Below are 17,741 nucleotides of genomic sequence, written 5' to 3'. Positions count from 1 at the left end.
TTCAATGAACTGCTGGCTTTCCTTCAAAGTTTCATTTAAATTGACGAATCACAATGCACATTATCATACGACTAATCATATGCCTATACTGTTTGTATTTATTTTTGCACAATTGCTTTGAAAGAAAATATGTTTTCTCTTGACTGTCAATGTATAAAACTATGTACTGTGAAAATGTCATGTGAATGAACTCATGAGAATAAATGCATGGTCGCCCTATTTGATTCAGTTTAATCCATATTTGAGGACTACATGAAGATAGTTATATGTAAAATGCCTAATAATTAAGAATAAAATACAAGGTACCTTTTTTTTTTTTTTTTTTTTTTTTTACAAGGGCATGGGATTTGGGAAGATTGAGAATTAAAGCTCAGAGTATGTAGACAGGCCTTTAGGGCATCAAATTGAAACGTTGAGGGGCTTTCCTCATAGTCTTTCATCGAAAGAGTAGGCCTACACACAATGTATTTAATTAATTTAACAGAATTCTCCAATGCGACTTTTTCCAGTGGTCATATCCTAAATTAATATAATCTACTTATCCGCAGAGTAGAGTTCCAGAGTTCTACTACTCCAAGTAGAATCTAAGGCAAAGTTACAACTCTGCTGCCATCTTGTGACAGGAATTATTAAAGCCTTGACACCTTCGTGTGACTTAAATGACATTTGCAATTTGCGCTCTTTTGGGTTCATTTACACTTTCATGGTCGTGTACTTAAAGTAGGCTAATATAATTGAAATCCAAATATACCTTAAATCCTATAACCCCACTCTTAAACCTGAAAAAAAAAACACCTGCAGTGTCATGAAAAGTTGAGGTACAGTAGTTACAATAAATATACAGCAAAAAAAGCAGTAGTTTGGCGACACACCCAAAATACAAATTGAAAGGGACAACAAAAAAATCCCGTATTGAGTCGACCTAATGCACCTTTATTTGTACACACTACTATAATATGTTGTTCCATATAAAAAAAATAATGCATTTTGTAAGTAAAAGGACATAGTCTTTATTTTGACATATGTTTGTTCAACCCTCAACCCAAAAAAAGCGGGAAAAAGCATATCAAAAGGTAAATATTTAAATAAAAATGAAATATGCACATGTGAATAAAACAACCTTTTTTTTCTCCCATTATATTTTGATGGGTGGTGGGTGACAAGCTATTTGGAGGAAACATTCAAATTGAGTATAGACATAAGTAATGAGCTTATTGATTATTGATGTTTTGAATGAACACTACAAAAACACTCACTATTCCACTTCCTATACAAAAAAATAAACTAGGCCCTTGTGATATAATTTCAAAACATTTATATGTCATATTGCATAGCAAACCATAATGACTTGCCAAATCTACATCTATCCATACCTAGATAAGACCTACATATAATACAGCCATTCCTAGAAAAATGAGCATTAATAGTGCTTCCTATAGGCTATTGATTCATTAGCCTGAGCCAAGAATACCTATAAGAAAAATGTCAACTTCCTTAAGACTTTACTTGAAGGATGCCGACATAAGCTTCATAACCCTCATATTACACATTCATAAGCAGTAGCAAGTTGATATTGCCTTCGTCACAGAAATACAGAAATGTGAATTATCAACTTGCGGTTGTTGACATAAGCATTTATGAAATGCTCACGTACTTCTTATGAATGTGTTAAGTATGGGTTATGAATGTGTTATTAATAACCTTTTATAGATACCCTTCAAATACACAATCTGGTTGTGTGTTGCCTGCCATGACCACTTGGTGGTGATCTAGGGGAGGTGAAGTAATTTAGAAATGGTAGGGGGTGTGGGTGACCCAGTTGGACGTCTGGTCTTTGGTGCGTTTGGCTGAACTGTGGCTGGTGAAGAGAGATTTGTAGGTCTCCGACTTCTCTTCCATGGTCTGGATGGACCTCTTGCTTCCGGTTGCCGCCGAGGGTGTAACCACCTTGGTGCTGGAAGAAGCAGGGGGTTCAAGGACTGCTAGCGGGAGAAGACAAAATTACCATTAATTGTGTAGGCTAAAATCAAATATAATTTTTGGGTGCCAAATTAAAATTTGCCTTCTGGCTACCTCAACCCCCCTAAATACACACACACACACACACACACACACACACACACACACACACACACACACACACACACACACACACACACACACACACACACACACACACACACACACACACACACACACACACACACACACACACACACTTGAAGGGTTTAATGCTTTCCTCAATATTACAATGACAGTTATAACGTTAGAAACATCATGCTGCTGAGTTATGAACTGTATGGAGAGGTTATAGTGTCTGAAAAACAAGATCTAACGTTAGTGCAAATGCTAACTAGAATTAGCGCAATGACTGGCAGTCTATAGTAACTGGCAACATGCTAGTACATACCATATAGACTTACAGTCATTAAGTTAATGCTAGTTAGCATTGGCTGGTGAAACTACCTCTAAGTTCCTTCATACTGGATGCAGAGACATAAATGGTATCCATGAGCTCATCTGACACTTGGGGAAGTAGATAAAGGGCCTCAAAATCCTGAAGTATCCCTTCCTAGTAAAATAAACCACAAATACCTGGCTGGCTGTTGTCTCCACCATTTTGTGTTGAAGTTTGGCCCTCTGAAGAAACAGTTTCAGTGGACTCTGGATTTTCTATATAGGAACAAAAGAGATGAATGTTAACAAGAAATACATAGAACGTTTTAACAAACATCTATAACACTCTGGCATTTTGGGGAGAAAAACAGAATGTTTCCAAAACATTTCATGAAGCTCCTGTCTGTCTGAAAAGAGAGGTACAATCTTTTACAATAGTGTGAATATGATGAATTATTTGAACATTATGCATGTTCCAAAAGCTAATCAAAGTAGGCTGGAGTGGGTCAAAACAAATGTTGACCTGACAAACATCCATCTACCTCAGATCAAGACATTTTCTCATTGAAGCTATAAGTTAGTTTGAGTGCAATATTTAAGTGACAATGCCCGAGAAGCCGGTGTTTGGAGGATGGTAACATGTGGAACGGACATTGGCCGGAATGCAGTTTTAACCAATCAGTAAGTCAGGATTATTCCCACCCGTTGCATAAAGGCTAACATGGACCTTCTGTTTCTAACCACTGTGCGCTAAAAGCGCATTCCAGCTGATATCTATTCCCCAAGTTACCATGCCTATTTACCATGTTCCATCTGACTACGCAATCCACTGTCTCATCAGCCCAGCTATGCAATTTATAAACTTGATGTCCACTATAAAAATAATCTAGACATTATCTAATTTCTTTTAGACAAACATTTAGTTTAACAGCAGAGATTTGTATAAACCTTGATGTCTGTCTCTCCGAACATTTGCAACATTGTTTCAATATTCAAATTAGATCGGCAGCTGTCCCATAGTAATGAACAGCTGGCGGGATAAGACATGCAGGCAGCTTTTCTCAGCCAGTTGAAATCATGAATCAATATCATTTTTATGGATATATACAAAGACCTTTTAATAGAAAACAGGACAAACAAAACGAAGTGCAGATAGTTTGCGGTCTTTCCAGCTCCAGTTTGAAACTGTTAGCTGTATTGTTGGCTAGCTTCTCTGAACAACAGTGTCCTGAAGAGAGAGCATATTCTTTGCACAGGGGGGAAATAGCACATCGTTAGCTCATTGCTTTGGATGTACAGCGCAGTCGGAAAGCATTCAGACCCCTTGACTGTTTCCACATTTTGTTCGATTAAATTGTTGTCTCTCTTCAATCTACACCTAATACCCCATAATGACAAAGCAAAAACCAGTTTAGAAATTATAGTACATTTCTTACAAAACAAAAACACCTTATTTACATAAGTATTCAGATCATTTGCTATAAGACTTGAATTGAGCTCAGGTGCATCCTGTTTCCATTGATCATCTTTGATGTTTCCACAACTTGATTGGAGTCCAACTGTGGTAAATTCAATTGATTGGACATGATTTTGAAAAGGCACACACCTGTCTATAAGGTCCCACGGTTGACAGTGCATGTCAGCACAAAAACCAAGCCATGAGGTCGAAGGAAATGTCAGTAGAGCTCCGAGACAGGATTGTGTCGAGGCACAGATCTGGGGAAGGGTTTCACATTTCTGCAGCATTGAATGTCCCCAAGAACACAGTGGCCTCCATTATTCTTAAACGGAACAAGTTTGGAATTACCAAGACTCTTTCAAAGAGCTGGCCGCCAGGCCAAACTGAACAATCGGGGGAGAAGGTAAGGGAACCTTCCGGAAGGACAACCATCTCTGCAGCACTCCACCAATCAGGCCTTTATGGTAGAGTAGCCAGACAGAAGCCACTCCTCATTAAAAGGCACATGACAGCCCACTTGGAGTATGCAAAGAGGCACCTAAAAGACTGACTATGAGAAAGAAGATTCTCTGGTCTAATGAAGCCAAGATTGAACTTTTTGGCCTGAATGCAAAGCGTCACGTCTGGAAAAAATCTGGCACCATCCCTACGGTGAAGCATAGTAGTGGCAGCTTCATGCTGTGGGGATGTTTTTTAGCAGAAGGGACTTGGAGACCAGTTGAGGGGAATATGAACGGAGCAAATTACAGAGAGATCCTTGATGAAAACCTGCTCCAGAGCGCTCAGGACCTCAGACTGGGACGAAGGTTCACCTTCCAACAGGACAACAACCCTTAGCACACAGGCAAGACAGCGCAGGAGTTGTATTTATTTTTATTTCACCTTTATTTCAACCAGGTAGGCAAGTTGAGATCAAGTTCTCATTTGCAACTGCGACCTGGCCAAGATAGAGAAAAGCAGTTTGACACATACAACAGAGTTACATACAATCAATAATACAGTAGAAAAGTCTATATACAGCATGTGCAAATTACGTAGGATAAGGGAGGTAAGGCAATAAATAGGCCACGGTGGCAAAGTAATTACAATATAGCAATTAAACACTGGAATGGGAGAATGTGCAGAAGATTAATGTGCAAGTAAATCAAATCAAATTTTATTTGTCACATACACATGGTTAGCAGATGTTAATGCGAGTGTAGCGAAATGCTTGTGCTTCTAGTTCCGACAATGCAGTAATAACCAACAAGTAATCTAACTAACAATTCCAAAACTACTGTCTTATACACACAAGTGTAAGGGGATAAAGAATATGTACATAAAGATATATGAATGAGTGATGGTACAGAGCGGCATAGCCCACTTGCCCACGCAAGATACAGTAGATGGTATCGAGTACAGTATATACATATGAGATGAGTATGTAAACAAAGTGGCATAGTTAAAGTGGCTAGTGATACATGTATTACATAAAGATGCAGTAGATGATATAGAGTACAGTATATACGTATACATATGAGATGAATAATGTAGGGTATGTAAACATTATATTAGGTAGCATTGTTTAAAGTGGCTAGTGATATATTTTACATCATTTCCCATCAATTCCCATTATTAAAGTGGCTGGAGTTGAGTCAGTGTGTTGGCAGCAGCCACTCAATGTTAGTGATGGCTGTTTAACAGACTGATGGCCTTGAGATAGAAGCTGTTTTTCAGTCTCTCGGTCCCAGCTTTGATGCACCTGTACTGACCTCGCCTTCTGGATGATAGCGGGGTGAACAGGCAGTGGCTCGGGTGGTTGTTGTCCTTGATGATCTTTATGGCCTTCCTGTAACATCGGGTGGTGTAGGTGTCCTGGAGGGCAGGTAGTTTGCCCCCGGTGATGCGTTGTGCAGACCTCACTACCCTCTGGAGAGCCTTACGGTTGTGGGCGGAGCAGTTGCTGTACCAGGCGGTGATACAGCCCGCCAGGATGCTCTTGATTGTGCATCTGTAGAAGTTTGTAAGTGCTTTTGGTGACAAGCCGAATTTCTTCAGCCTCCTGAGGTGCTGCGCCTTCTTCACGATGCTGTCTGTGTGGGTGGACCAATTCAGTTTGTCTGTGATGTGTATGCCGAGGAACTTAAAACTTGCTACCCTCTCCACTACTGTTCCATCGATGTGGATAGGGGGGTGTTCCCTCTGCTGTTTCCTGAAGTCCACAATCATCTCCTTAGTTTTGTTGACGTTGAGTGTGAGGTTATTTTCCTGACACCACACTCCGAGGGCCCTCACGAGGGCCTAATCAAGCCTTCCCTCTCTTGTGTCGTCCGCAAACTTGATGATTGAGTTGGAGGCGTGCGTGGCCACGCAGTCGTGGGTGAACAGGGAGTACAGGAGAGGGCTCAGAACGCACCCTTGTGGGGCCCCAGTGTTGAGGATCAGCGGGGTGGAGATGTTGTTGCCTACCCTCACCACCTGGGGGCAGCCCGTCAGGAAGTCCAGTACCCAGTTGCACAGGGCAGGGTCTCGAGGTTGATGACGAGCTTGGAGGGTACTATGGTGTTAAATGCCGAGCTGTAGTCGATGAACAGCATTCTCACATAGGTATTCCTCTTGTCCAGATGGGTTAGGGCAGTGTGCAGTGTGGTTGAGATTGCATCGTCTGTGGACCTATTTGGGCGGTAAGCAAATTGGAGTGGGTCTAGGGTGTGGAGGTGATATGGTCCTTGACTAGTCTCTCAAAGCACTTCATGATGACGGAAGTGAGTGCTACGGGGCGGTAGTCATTTAGCTCAGTTAACTTAGCTTTCTTGGGAACAGGAACAATGGTGGCCCTCTTGAAGCATGTGGGAACAGCAGACTGGGATAGGGATTGATTGAATATGTCCGTAAACACACCAGCCAGCTGGTCTGCGCATGCTCTGAGGGCGCGGCTGGGGATGCCGTCTGGGCCTGCACCCTTGCGAGGGTTAACACGGTTAAATGTTTTACTCACCTCGGCTGCAGTGAAGGAGAGGCCGCATGTTTTGGTTGCAGGCCGTGTCAGTGGCACTGTATTGTCCTCAAAGCGGGCAAAAAAGTTATTTAGTCTGCCCGGGAGCAAGACATCCTGGTCCGTGACGGGGCTGGTTTTCTTTTTGTAATCCGTGATTGACTGTAGACCCTTGTGTCTGAGCCGTTGAATTGAGATTCTACTTTGCCTCTATACTGACGCTTAGCTTGTTTGATTGCCTTGCGGAGGGAATAGCTGCACTGTTTGTATTCGGTCATGTTTCCGGTCACCTTGCCCTGATTAAAAGCAGTGGTTCGCACTTTCAGTTTCAAGCGAATGCTGCCATCAATCCACGGTTTCTGGTTTGGGAATGTTTTAATCGTTGCTATGGGAACGACATCTTCAACGCACGTTCTAATGAACTCGCACACCGAATCAGCGTATTCGTCAATGTTGTTGTCTGACGCAATACGAAACATATCCCAGTCCACGTGATGGAAGCAGTCTTGGAGTGTGGAATCAGATTGGTCGGATCAGCGTTGAACAGACCTCAGCGTGGGAGCTTCTTGTTTTAGTGTCTGTCTGTAGGAAGGGATCAACAAAATGGAGTCGTGGTCAGCTTTTCCGAAAGGAGGGCGGGGCAGGGCCTTATATGCGTTGCGGAAGTTAGAATAGCAGTGATCCAAGGTTTTGCCAGCCCTGGTTGCGCAATCGATATGCTGATACAATTTAGGGAGTCTTGTTTTCAGATTAGCCTTGTTAAAATCCCCAGCTACAATGAATGCAGCCTCAGGATGTATGGATTCCAGTTTGCAAAGAGTCAAATAAAGTTCGTTCAGAGCCATCGATGTGTCTGCTTGGGGGGGAATATATACGGCTGTGATTATAATCGAAGAGAATTCCCTTGGTAGATAATGCGGTCGACATTTGATTGTGAGGAATTCTAAATCAGGTGAACAGAAGGACTTGAGTTCCTGTATGCTTTTGTGACCACACCACGTCCCGTTAGCCATAAGGCATACGCCCCCGCCCCTCTTCTTACCAGAAAGATGTTTGTTTCTGTCGGCGCGATGCGTGGAGAAACCAGCTGGCTGCACCGACTCCGATAGCGTCTCTCCAGTGAGCCATGTTTCCGTGAAGCAAAGAACGTTACAGTCTCTGATGTCCCTCTGGAATGCTACCCTTGCTCGGATTTCATCAACCTTGTTGTCAAGAGACTGGACATTGGCAAGAAGTATACTGGGGAGTGGTGCACGATGTGCCCGTCTCCGGAGTCTGACCAGAAGACCGCTACGTTTCCCTTTTTTACGAAGTCGTTTTTTTGGGTCGCCGGCTGGGATCCATTCCGTTGTCCTGGGTGAAAGGCAGAACACAGGATCCGCTTCGCGAAAGTCATATTCTTGGTCGTACTGATGGTGAGTTGACGCAGCTCATATTCAGTAGTTCTTCTCGACTGTATGTAATGAAACCTAAGATGACCTGGGGTACTAATGTAAGAAATAACACGTAAAAAAACAAAAAACCGCAAAGTTTCCTAGGAACGCGAAGCGAGGCGGCCATCTCTGTCGGCGCCGGAAGTATAAGTAGTGTGCAAGTAGAGATACTGGGGTGTAAAGGGGCTATATCTGTTCCTGGTTCTACATTTTTTAACAGTCCAATATGCTCTAGACAGCTAGCGGGCTGTGGCTAGCAGGCCGCGGCTAGTGGATGGGCATTCAGTAGACGTCGCGATGTAGAGGCCAGTTGAGTAGCCCCTTGAGCAGATGGTCCAGTCGCGATGGAACGGCGAGGTTCCGTGCCCCGTTCCGGCAGTAGAAAGGGGTATTTTATTGTAGCACAGGAGTGGCCTCTTTAGCTAGCCGGGAGAAAGGGCCTAGCATGGGCTAGCTACAGGCTAACTGGTGCTTGCTCTGGGACCGACATTAGCCAGTAGTCACTTGGATAGCAGCTAGCTAGCTGCGATGATCCACATGAAAATGTCCAGAGCTTGCGGTAGGAATCCGGTGAAATGGAGAGAAAATAGGTCCGGTATGCTCTGGTTTGAGTCGCGTTGTACAGACTGGCGAGAGCTTTCCGAGCTAATGGTTAGCTGATGACCACTAGCAGTGGTTGGCTGACTACTAGCTAGTAGCTAGTGAGCTGGCTAGCTTCTGTTGGGGCATTCCAGATTTGAGGTGAATAAAAATACTTTAGAAAAAAAAACAGATCCGCACCACATTGGGTGAGGTGGGTTGAAGGAGAGTGTTTTGAAGTTGAGTTAAAAAAAGAAAAAAAAAAGGGTCTGAATACTTATGTAAATGCTATTTCAGTTTGTAAATATTTCTAAATGCTTTGTCATTATGGAGGTAGTGTGTATAGATTGATGGGGGGGGGGGGGGGGGGGAGGAAACAATTTATACATTTTTGAATAATGCTGTAACGTAACAAAATGTAGAAAAAGTCAAGGTGTCTGAATACTTTCCGAATACACTGTATTTAAATAAATATCACTTCAAAACAGCTTAAACAAACGCAAATGCAGCTACTTTGCTGTTATTCTGGCTGCAATGTTTGACATTACTGTAAGTTAGCTGTAGTTGGCTAGCTAGCAAGCATGGGATTAGAATGTTGCCAGCCAGTATGGCATTGGAACATTTAGAACGAACAACTCGGTTGCGGCCATAGATACAGAACAAAAAGACAATGACTGGGTCGCGTCTCTGGAACTCGAACCGATAGAACGAACGTCCAGCTGGTTTGGGTAGCAACCCTAGATTTGTGTCGCGACTATTTTGGATGGATGAAATAGTATGATTTTTTTTTTATCAAGATAATGAAAATATGTAAATCATTATTTGAATATGTTGGGGTAACCCAGTGTATAAAAGCGATAATGCCCTCGAAGCAGGTGTTTGGAGGATATATTGTCACGGTTTGCCAGCCCTCTACAATATATCCTCCAAACACCAGCTTCTCGGGCATTATCAAATAAATAACTAACCAGTAAGGCACACCTATACACATACATACAGACTAAGCAATACAGAGCGGCACCCTATTGCCTACATAGTGCTCTAATTTTGACCAGATCAATACATAAGTGCAATACATAGGCAATAGGGCGCCGTTTAGCCCAAGTCTACATAATACAATGTAAATGTGTTCTATTACGCAACCAAAAGCAGCCAAAACAAATATGAGCAATTGGTGTTTGAGCAACTAATAAGGTCAAGCTTTGCATGGTTACTTTACTAGCTCATGTCATTGGCCCGTGTGGACATATTTTCCATCACTATGTAGATCTCTGTCAGACATAACCTTAGATGACTGAAGATTGATGTGATTGGCATGTTATGCTTTTTAATGGTATTTACACCTGTGTTTCCCATAGAATAAATGTTAATCAATTCTATTGAAAGTCCAAATTATTTTAAGTGGGTGGCAACTGAGCTAGGCGGGGGGTTAAATATCAATATAGAAAAGCAAAACTAATTCATTCTGCAAACTGGTTGCACCAAATACTGCCTGTGTGTATATAAAACCAAAATATGATATTTGTCAAGCATCATCGTCACTTCCTACCTTTTGAGTCAGATGGCTTGGCAACAGTCTCTGCAACTTTGTTCTTCTTTGGTTTCTAGAAGAAAAAAAAGATCATTAGCTAGGTTTCCATCCAATTGACGACAGATTTTCATGCAAATAGTCTTGAATCTGCATCAAACAATATGGACATTTTCCCACCAGAGACTTGTTTCCATCAAACTGACCTTTTGTGGATAAAAGGCTCTGCGTGATGACATAGTGCACATAAAAAATTACTTTTGTTGCTAAATTCCCATGCACCGAATGAAAAATACAAGTTAAATGGATTTCCAGCACATTTTCAACTCTACTGATGGTTTAGTCACAAAAACTTGTTTAGAAAATGTGCCCACTCTGGTCTTGGCATATGCGCTCTAGCCAACAGCTCGCAGATACAGTGCTGGTAGGCTACCTACATTATGAGATTATTATGGATAAGAGTGATATTATTTGTATTTGTCAAACGGCAGCCAAGCATGGATCATAATGTCACCAGAATAAAACCCTGGATATTTATTGGAAAGGAGCATCAAGCGCATCACCATGTGAAGTTTATGATAAAACATTTTAAAAAGTTATGTATCCTAATAAACTGCACGCTTTCCCAAATCGTAGTGGGAGGACCACACAACATATCGCCACATGACTCCAAGTTCACATCAATATGATTGTTATTATATCAATATTTGCTAATAAAGTCGTTTCCACCGCCATTTCCCGCACAATTCATTTAACCGACACAAAAAGATTCCACCACGAAAGAATTGTCTTGTTGGCATTTATACAATTGTACAGCATTTCATGTTTCCATCAGCCCATTACTTTTTTTTATGCATCATGTAATTAATCCGCATGAAATGGTTGGATGGAAACGTGGTTAATGTTACAGTAAATTCCAGGTAACTGACATAACCGGTAAGGGGAGAATCTTTACTTCCACTTACAGTAAGTACAATTTTCACTGACATCAATGCATGTCTACATTTTTTATTAGAAAACTCTACGAATGTGTACCTTTGATGCCTTGGCCTTGGCCCTCTTCTCCTCCATTTTCTCCCTCAGTTTTTCCACCTCTTCCTTGGTCCCGTTGAGGACGACAAGGTTTTCGTCTTTGAACGGGTCCCCACACTGCAACCAAGAGAAGGTTTAGTTAAGCCCAGACATTCATATACATTATTTTCATGACATATGTTATGCTTTTGAGTATCTTATTTGAATCCATTAATTTAACATTACGGGGATGGTTTATGAAAGGAAAACACGTGTAGGGATTCTAAACTCCCCTACGGGTATGTCGTCTTGTATTTTATTCACAATGTACAATGCAAATATAGGAACATATAAACATGTATTTTGTGTACTTTAGAGCCACAACAACAAGGACATGAAGCAAGAAGGTGATGGGGGGGGGAATAGTTACATATCAGGATATTATTTTTGACAATATATAGTATAGTATTATTTTGACAATATCGCAATATTATTTTTGCGCTAGTTGTCTGTACCTGCATCAAAACTTCTGTATTTTTCCTTCATAGCTTGTTCTCCATCTACTTTTTAAATAGGGAGCTTTTATTTCCATGACTGATCAAAACTAACTTTCTCATGGCTCTCTCTTGTCCCTCTGCAGCAGACATATAGTGAGCATTATATTTGGACCATGGAATCTCAAAATCACAGTATTGAATCGCAATACAAATATCATTCTGAAAATGGAAATACATAATCGTATCGGCACCTAAATATCGTGATTATATTGTATCGTGAGGTGACTGGCAATTCCCAGCCCTAGTAAATAATACTATCCAAATCTCAATGGAACATAGTTACTTACAATCACAAAACAATAAATAACCTAAGTCTAGTACTAAGATAGTGGTGGCCAAATATATTGGCACCCATTTTTTTTAAATACAATGTTAGCCTAATTAAGCTAACTAAAACAAAATGGCACCCAGGAACTAATACTTGAGATAAAAAACCAAAAAAGTGCCTTCTTGTAGCCATTAAAGAGCTTCTTCTTTGGCCCACTCGAGTGGTGCCTTCCACTAACTGCTGTTTTCACATCTCGCCATAGGTTTGATGGAATTCGGATTTGGAGTCGTCGCTGGACACTCCAGAACAGTTCAATGTTTGTTCCTGGGTGCTTTTTGATGTGTGTTTGGGTTGTTGTCCGGCTGGAAGACGCACAACCTTCAACAGAGACCCATTTTTGGTTCTGCAATGTTGACAATCCAATAACATGTGGAGACTAGGCCTGTGGTTTTCACAAAAATTTGTCAGCCAGTGATTGTCAAGCAACTAACTGCCGGCCTCACGGCAATTGACAGTTAATGAATATAAAAACATTTAGCATCTCCTGGCTTCCACACCTCCTAAATCCATTATTTATTTTAGACCGGTCTAAAGTAGAATGTAGAAAATGTAATCTATTTCAGAAGAAAATAATAGCATACTCTGAGTTGTCCTTATGTTAGGTCCTGATGTGGATATGCCAAATGGCTATGGGCTGCACTAGTTCATTTAGCAGAAAAGATTTACTTATTATTCCGTGTCATTATTTTATAGTATGAAGAATACAATTGAACAAAGCTGAATAAAATGTGTGCCTCAGATTTCTGCCTCGACACAACCCTGTCTCGGAGCTCTACGGACAATTCTTTCGTCCTCGTGGCTTGGATTTTGCTCCGACATGCACTTTCAACTGTGGGACCTTATATAGACAGGTGTGTGCCTTTCCAAATCATGTCCAATCAATTGCATTTGCAACAGGTGGACTCCAATCAAGTTTTAGAAACATCAAGGTTGATCAATGGAAACAGGATGCAGCTGAGCTCAATTTTGAGTAACATAGCAAAGGGTCTGAATAATTTGTAAATAAGGTATTCCTGTTTTTAATTTAGCACATTCGCAAACATTTTAAAAACCTGTTTTTGCTTTGTCATTATGGGGTATACTTTCCACATGTACTGTATGTGGTTTCAAGCAGCGTGCACGCAAAGAGTTGTAGAAAATAAATATGCAGTATGACTATCACACATTTGGTACTTGGTATTTTATTAGGATCCCCATTAGCTGTTGCAAAGGCATCAACTACTCTACCTGGGGTCCACACAAAACATGAGACATAATACAGAATGACTTAATACAGAACATCAAAAGACAAGCACAGCTCAAGGACAGAACTACATACAGGCACACCTAGCCTACATATCAATGCATACACACAAACTCACAAATCTAGGTCAAATAGGGGAGTCTCGTTGTGCAGCGAGGTGTTAATCTGTGTTTTGAAACCAGGTTTGTTGTTTTTTTGAGCAATATGAGATGGAAGGAAGTTCCATGCAATAAGGACTCTATGTAATACTGTACGCTTTCTTGAATCTGTTCTGGATTTGGGGACTGTGAAAAGACCCCTGGTGGCATGTCTGGTGGGATACGTGTATGTGTCAGAGCTGTGTGTAAGTTAACTATGCAAACAATTTTGGATTTTCAACACATTGTTTATTATATAAATAAGTGATGCAGTCAGTCTCTCCTCAACTCTAAGCCAAGAGAGACTGGCATGCATAGTATTTATAAATCAGCCCTCTGATTACAATTAAGAGCAAAACGTGCCACTCTGTTCTGGGCCAGCTGCAGTTTAACTAGGTCTTTCCTTGCAGCACTGGACAACACAGCGGGACAATAATCAAGATTAGACAAAACTAGAGCCTACAGCCTTGCTTTTATGATTGTTGTGTCAAAAAAGCAGAGCATCCCTATATTCCGGCTAGACCTCTCCCCATCTATACCGGCTAGACCTCTCCCCATCTATTGAATCTATATGTTTTGACCATGACAGTTTACAATCTAGAATCAATCTCCATGTAATCTAGTCTCCTTAACTTGTTCAACAGCCACACCATCCATTACCAGATTCAGCTGAGGTCTAGCACTTAAGGGTTTCAGTGACTTCATTAGCTGTGGTTGCTGATGCATATATGGTTGAATCATCCGCATACATGGACACATGCTTTGTTTAATGCCAGTGGCAGGTCATTGGTAAAAATCAAAAAGAGTAGAGGGCCTAGAGAGCTGTCCTGTGGTACACCACACTTTACATGTTTGACATTAGAGAAGCTTCCATTAAAGAAAACCCTTTGAGTTCTATTAGACAGATAGCTCTGAATCCACGACATGGCAGAAGTTGAAAAGCCATAGCACATACGTTTATTTAACAGGTTATGGTCAATAATATCAAAGGCCGCACTGAAATCTATCAAGTACAACTCCCACAATCTTTTTTCAACCAATCAGTCATTTATTGAGTGCCCTTCTCTATTATCATGCTGAAAGTTTGCTGTTAATTTGTTTAGTGAAATAGATTTGTATTTGGTCAAATAATTTTCCCAACAGTTTGCTAAGAGATGGCAGCAAGCTTATAGGTCTGCTTTTAGAACTAGTAAAAGCCGCTTTACCACTCTTAGGTAGCGGAATTACGTTGGCTTCCCTCCAGGCTTGAGGACAAAGACTTTCCTCTAGGCTCAGATTAAAAAGATGACAGATAGCCACTCCTATCGAGTCAGCTACCATTCTCAGTAGCTTTCCATCTAAGTTGTCAATGCCAGGTTTGTCATTATTGACCGATAACAATTTTTCCACCTCTCCCACACTAACTTTACAAAATTCAAACGCGCACTGCTTTTCTTTCACTATTAGTTTTTTTATGCATTAATACAATTGCTCACTGTTCATTGTGGGGATTTCCTGCCTAAGTTTGCCAATGAAATAATCATTCAAATAACTGGCAACATCAAATGGTTTTGTGATGAATAATCCATCTGACTCGATGAAAGATGGAGTTGAATTTGTCTTTCTGTCCATAATTTCATTTAAATGACTCCAAGGTTTTTTTTCAATCATTCTTTATATCATTGATCTTGGCTTCATAATAAAGTTTATTTTTCTTTTTGCTGAGTTTAGTCACATTTCTCAATTTGCAGAAAGTAAGCCAGTCAGATGTGCAGCCAGACTTATTAGCCACTCCTTTTGCCCCATCTCTTTCAACCATTGTTTTTCAATTCCTCATCAATCCATGGAGCCTTAACAGTTCTAACAGTCAATTTCTTAACAGGTGCAGGTTTATCAATAATTGGAAGAAGCATTTTCATAAATTCATCAAGTGCAGCGTCTGGATGCTCCTCATTAATCACATCAGACCAACAAATATTTTTAACATCATCCACATAAGAGTCACAGCAAAATCTTTTGTATGATCTCATACACTATTTCAGACCCAGCTGTTGGAACTTTGACTTTCCTGGATAAAGCCACTATATTATGATCCAATGGGTACAGACATAGATTTAGAACAAAATGTGATCGAAACATTTGGACAGTCTTGTTCCTGTATTGTTTGTAAACACCCTGGTAGGATGATTAATAACCTGAACCAGATTACAGGCACTGATTACAGTAAGAAGCTTCCTCTTGAGTGGAGAGCTTGATTAAAACCAGTCAATATTCAGGTCCCCAAGAAAGTCGACCTCTCTGTTTATGTCACATACACCATCAAGCATTTCACAAATTATTTAGATACTGACTGTTAGCACCTGGTGGCCTATAGCAATACCCCAAAAGAAAAGGCTTTAGATGTACCAAGTGAACCTGCAACCACAACACTTCAACAACACTTGACATAAGATCTTCTCTAAGCATTACAGGGGCAAAAAATTAGTCAGTCAGCTACCAATTGTGCAAGTTCTCCCACTTAAAAAGATGAGGCCTGTTATTTTCATCATTCATCTTGGTTTGAAGATAGGTACGGTAAGCAGCTTGGTAGGAAATGGAAGACATACAAGACCACTGATAATCTCCCTCGATCTGGGGCTCCACGCAAGATCTCACCCCGTGGGGTCAAAATGATCACAAGAACGGTGAGCAAAAATCCCAGAACCACATGGGGGGACCTAGTGAATGACCTGCAGAGAGCTGGGACCAAAGTAACAAAGCCTACCATCAGTAACACACTACGCAGCCAGGGACTCAAATCCTGCAGTGCCCGTCTGAAGTTTGCTAGAGAACATTTGGATGATCCAGAAGAAGATTGGGAGAATGTCATATGGTCAGATGAAACCAAAATATAACTTTTTGGTAAAAACTCAACTCGTCGTGTTTGGAGGACAAAGAATGCTGAGTTGCATCCAAAGAAAACCATACCTACTGTGAAGCATGGGGGTGGAAACATCATGCTTTGGGGCTGTTTTTCTGCAAAGGGACCAGGACGACTGATCCGTGTAAAGGAAAGAATGAATGGGGCCATGTATCGTGAGATTTTGAGTGAAAACCTCCTTCCATCAGCAAGGGCATTGAAGATGAAACGTGGCTGGGTCTTTCAGCATGACAATGATCCCAAACACACCGCCCGGCCAACGAAGGAGTGGCTTCGTAAGAAGCATTTCAAGGTCCTGGAGTGGCCTAGCCAGTCTTCAGATCTCAACCCCATAGAAAATCTTTGGAGAGAGTTGAAAGTCCGTGTTGCCCAGCAACAGCCCCAAAACATCACTGCTCTAGAGGAGATCTGCATGGAGGAATGGGCCAAAATACCAGTAACAGTGTGTGAAAACCTTGTGAAGACTTACAGAAAACGTTTGACCTCTGTCATTGCCAACAAAGGGTATATAACAAAGTATTGAGATAAACTTCTGTTATTGACCAAATACTTATTTTCCACCATAATTTGCAAATAAATTCATAAAAAATCCTACAAATCCTACAGGCCTCTCATCTTTTTAAGTGGCAGAACTTGCACAATTGGTGGCTGACTAAATACTTTTTTGCCCCACTGTAAACAGCATCACCTCCCCCAAAAGCATTTCTGTCTCTTCTATACATGTTGTATACTTGTATTGCTACTGATGTATCATCAAATGAATTATCTAAGTAAGTCTCAGAAATTGCTAATATATGAATGTTATCTGATGTTAGCAAGTTATTGATTTCATTATCCTTATTTCTAAAGGCTACATATATTAATATGGGCTATTTTCAGCCCTTTCCTGGGTAGCTTATCAGCGATAGACATAATACTGAAAAGAGCAGACAAAGCAAAAGAAAAAAAATACATTCAGCAGTCCATTAATCAATTGGTGTGTGTGTTCGCGCGCTGCGGAGTTGAGGCTACAAACCATTTGATTAGCTCGCTCATCCATTCCATGCTTCTGGGAGGGAGGGTGGACAATGAGCCTATGAGCCTGTCATAGCGGATGTACGCAATGTCCCCACATGCTCTGGCAGCTTTCATGGCAGGGATCAGTTCTTTCCTCTTCTGGCGCACAGCTTCAGGATAGTCCTCGTAGAGGAAGATAT

At 41.1% G+C, this 17,741-nt stretch overlaps 1 protein-coding gene across 6 annotated transcripts in view; it reads right to left on the bottom strand.

Moving 5' to 3' along the window:
- Window positions 1–912: 912 nt before the first annotated feature.
- The window catches only part of LOC139370662 (replication termination factor 2-like), a 42,875-nt gene continuing 26,046 nt past the window's right edge, over window positions 913–17,741 (bottom strand). For 2 of the 6 annotated variants that reach the window (XM_071110271.1, XM_071110267.1), the window contains exons 6-9: window positions 11,406–11,519; window positions 10,392–10,446; window positions 2,596–2,673; window positions 913–1,982 (exon numbers count right to left, since the gene is read on the bottom strand). In XM_071110271.1, coding sequence (XP_070966372.1) covers window positions 1,789–1,982; window positions 2,596–2,673; window positions 10,392–10,446; window positions 11,406–11,519 — 441 coding nt within the window. In that variant the 3' untranslated portion in view covers window positions 913–1,788. The remainder of the gene's footprint in view (window positions 1,983–2,595; window positions 2,674–10,391; window positions 10,447–11,405; window positions 11,520–17,741) is intronic. The other 4 variants (XM_071110272.1, XM_071110268.1, XM_071110273.1 and 1 more) reach the window with 2 other exon arrangements.

The sequence above is a fragment of the Oncorhynchus clarkii genome, chromosome 17 (assembly GCF_045791955.1).
Source record: "Oncorhynchus clarkii lewisi isolate Uvic-CL-2024 chromosome 17, UVic_Ocla_1.0, whole genome shotgun sequence".
Taxonomy (NCBI): domain Eukaryota; kingdom Metazoa; phylum Chordata; class Actinopteri; order Salmoniformes; family Salmonidae; genus Oncorhynchus; species Oncorhynchus clarkii.
This window is presented reverse-complemented; position numbering and strand designations above follow the sequence as displayed.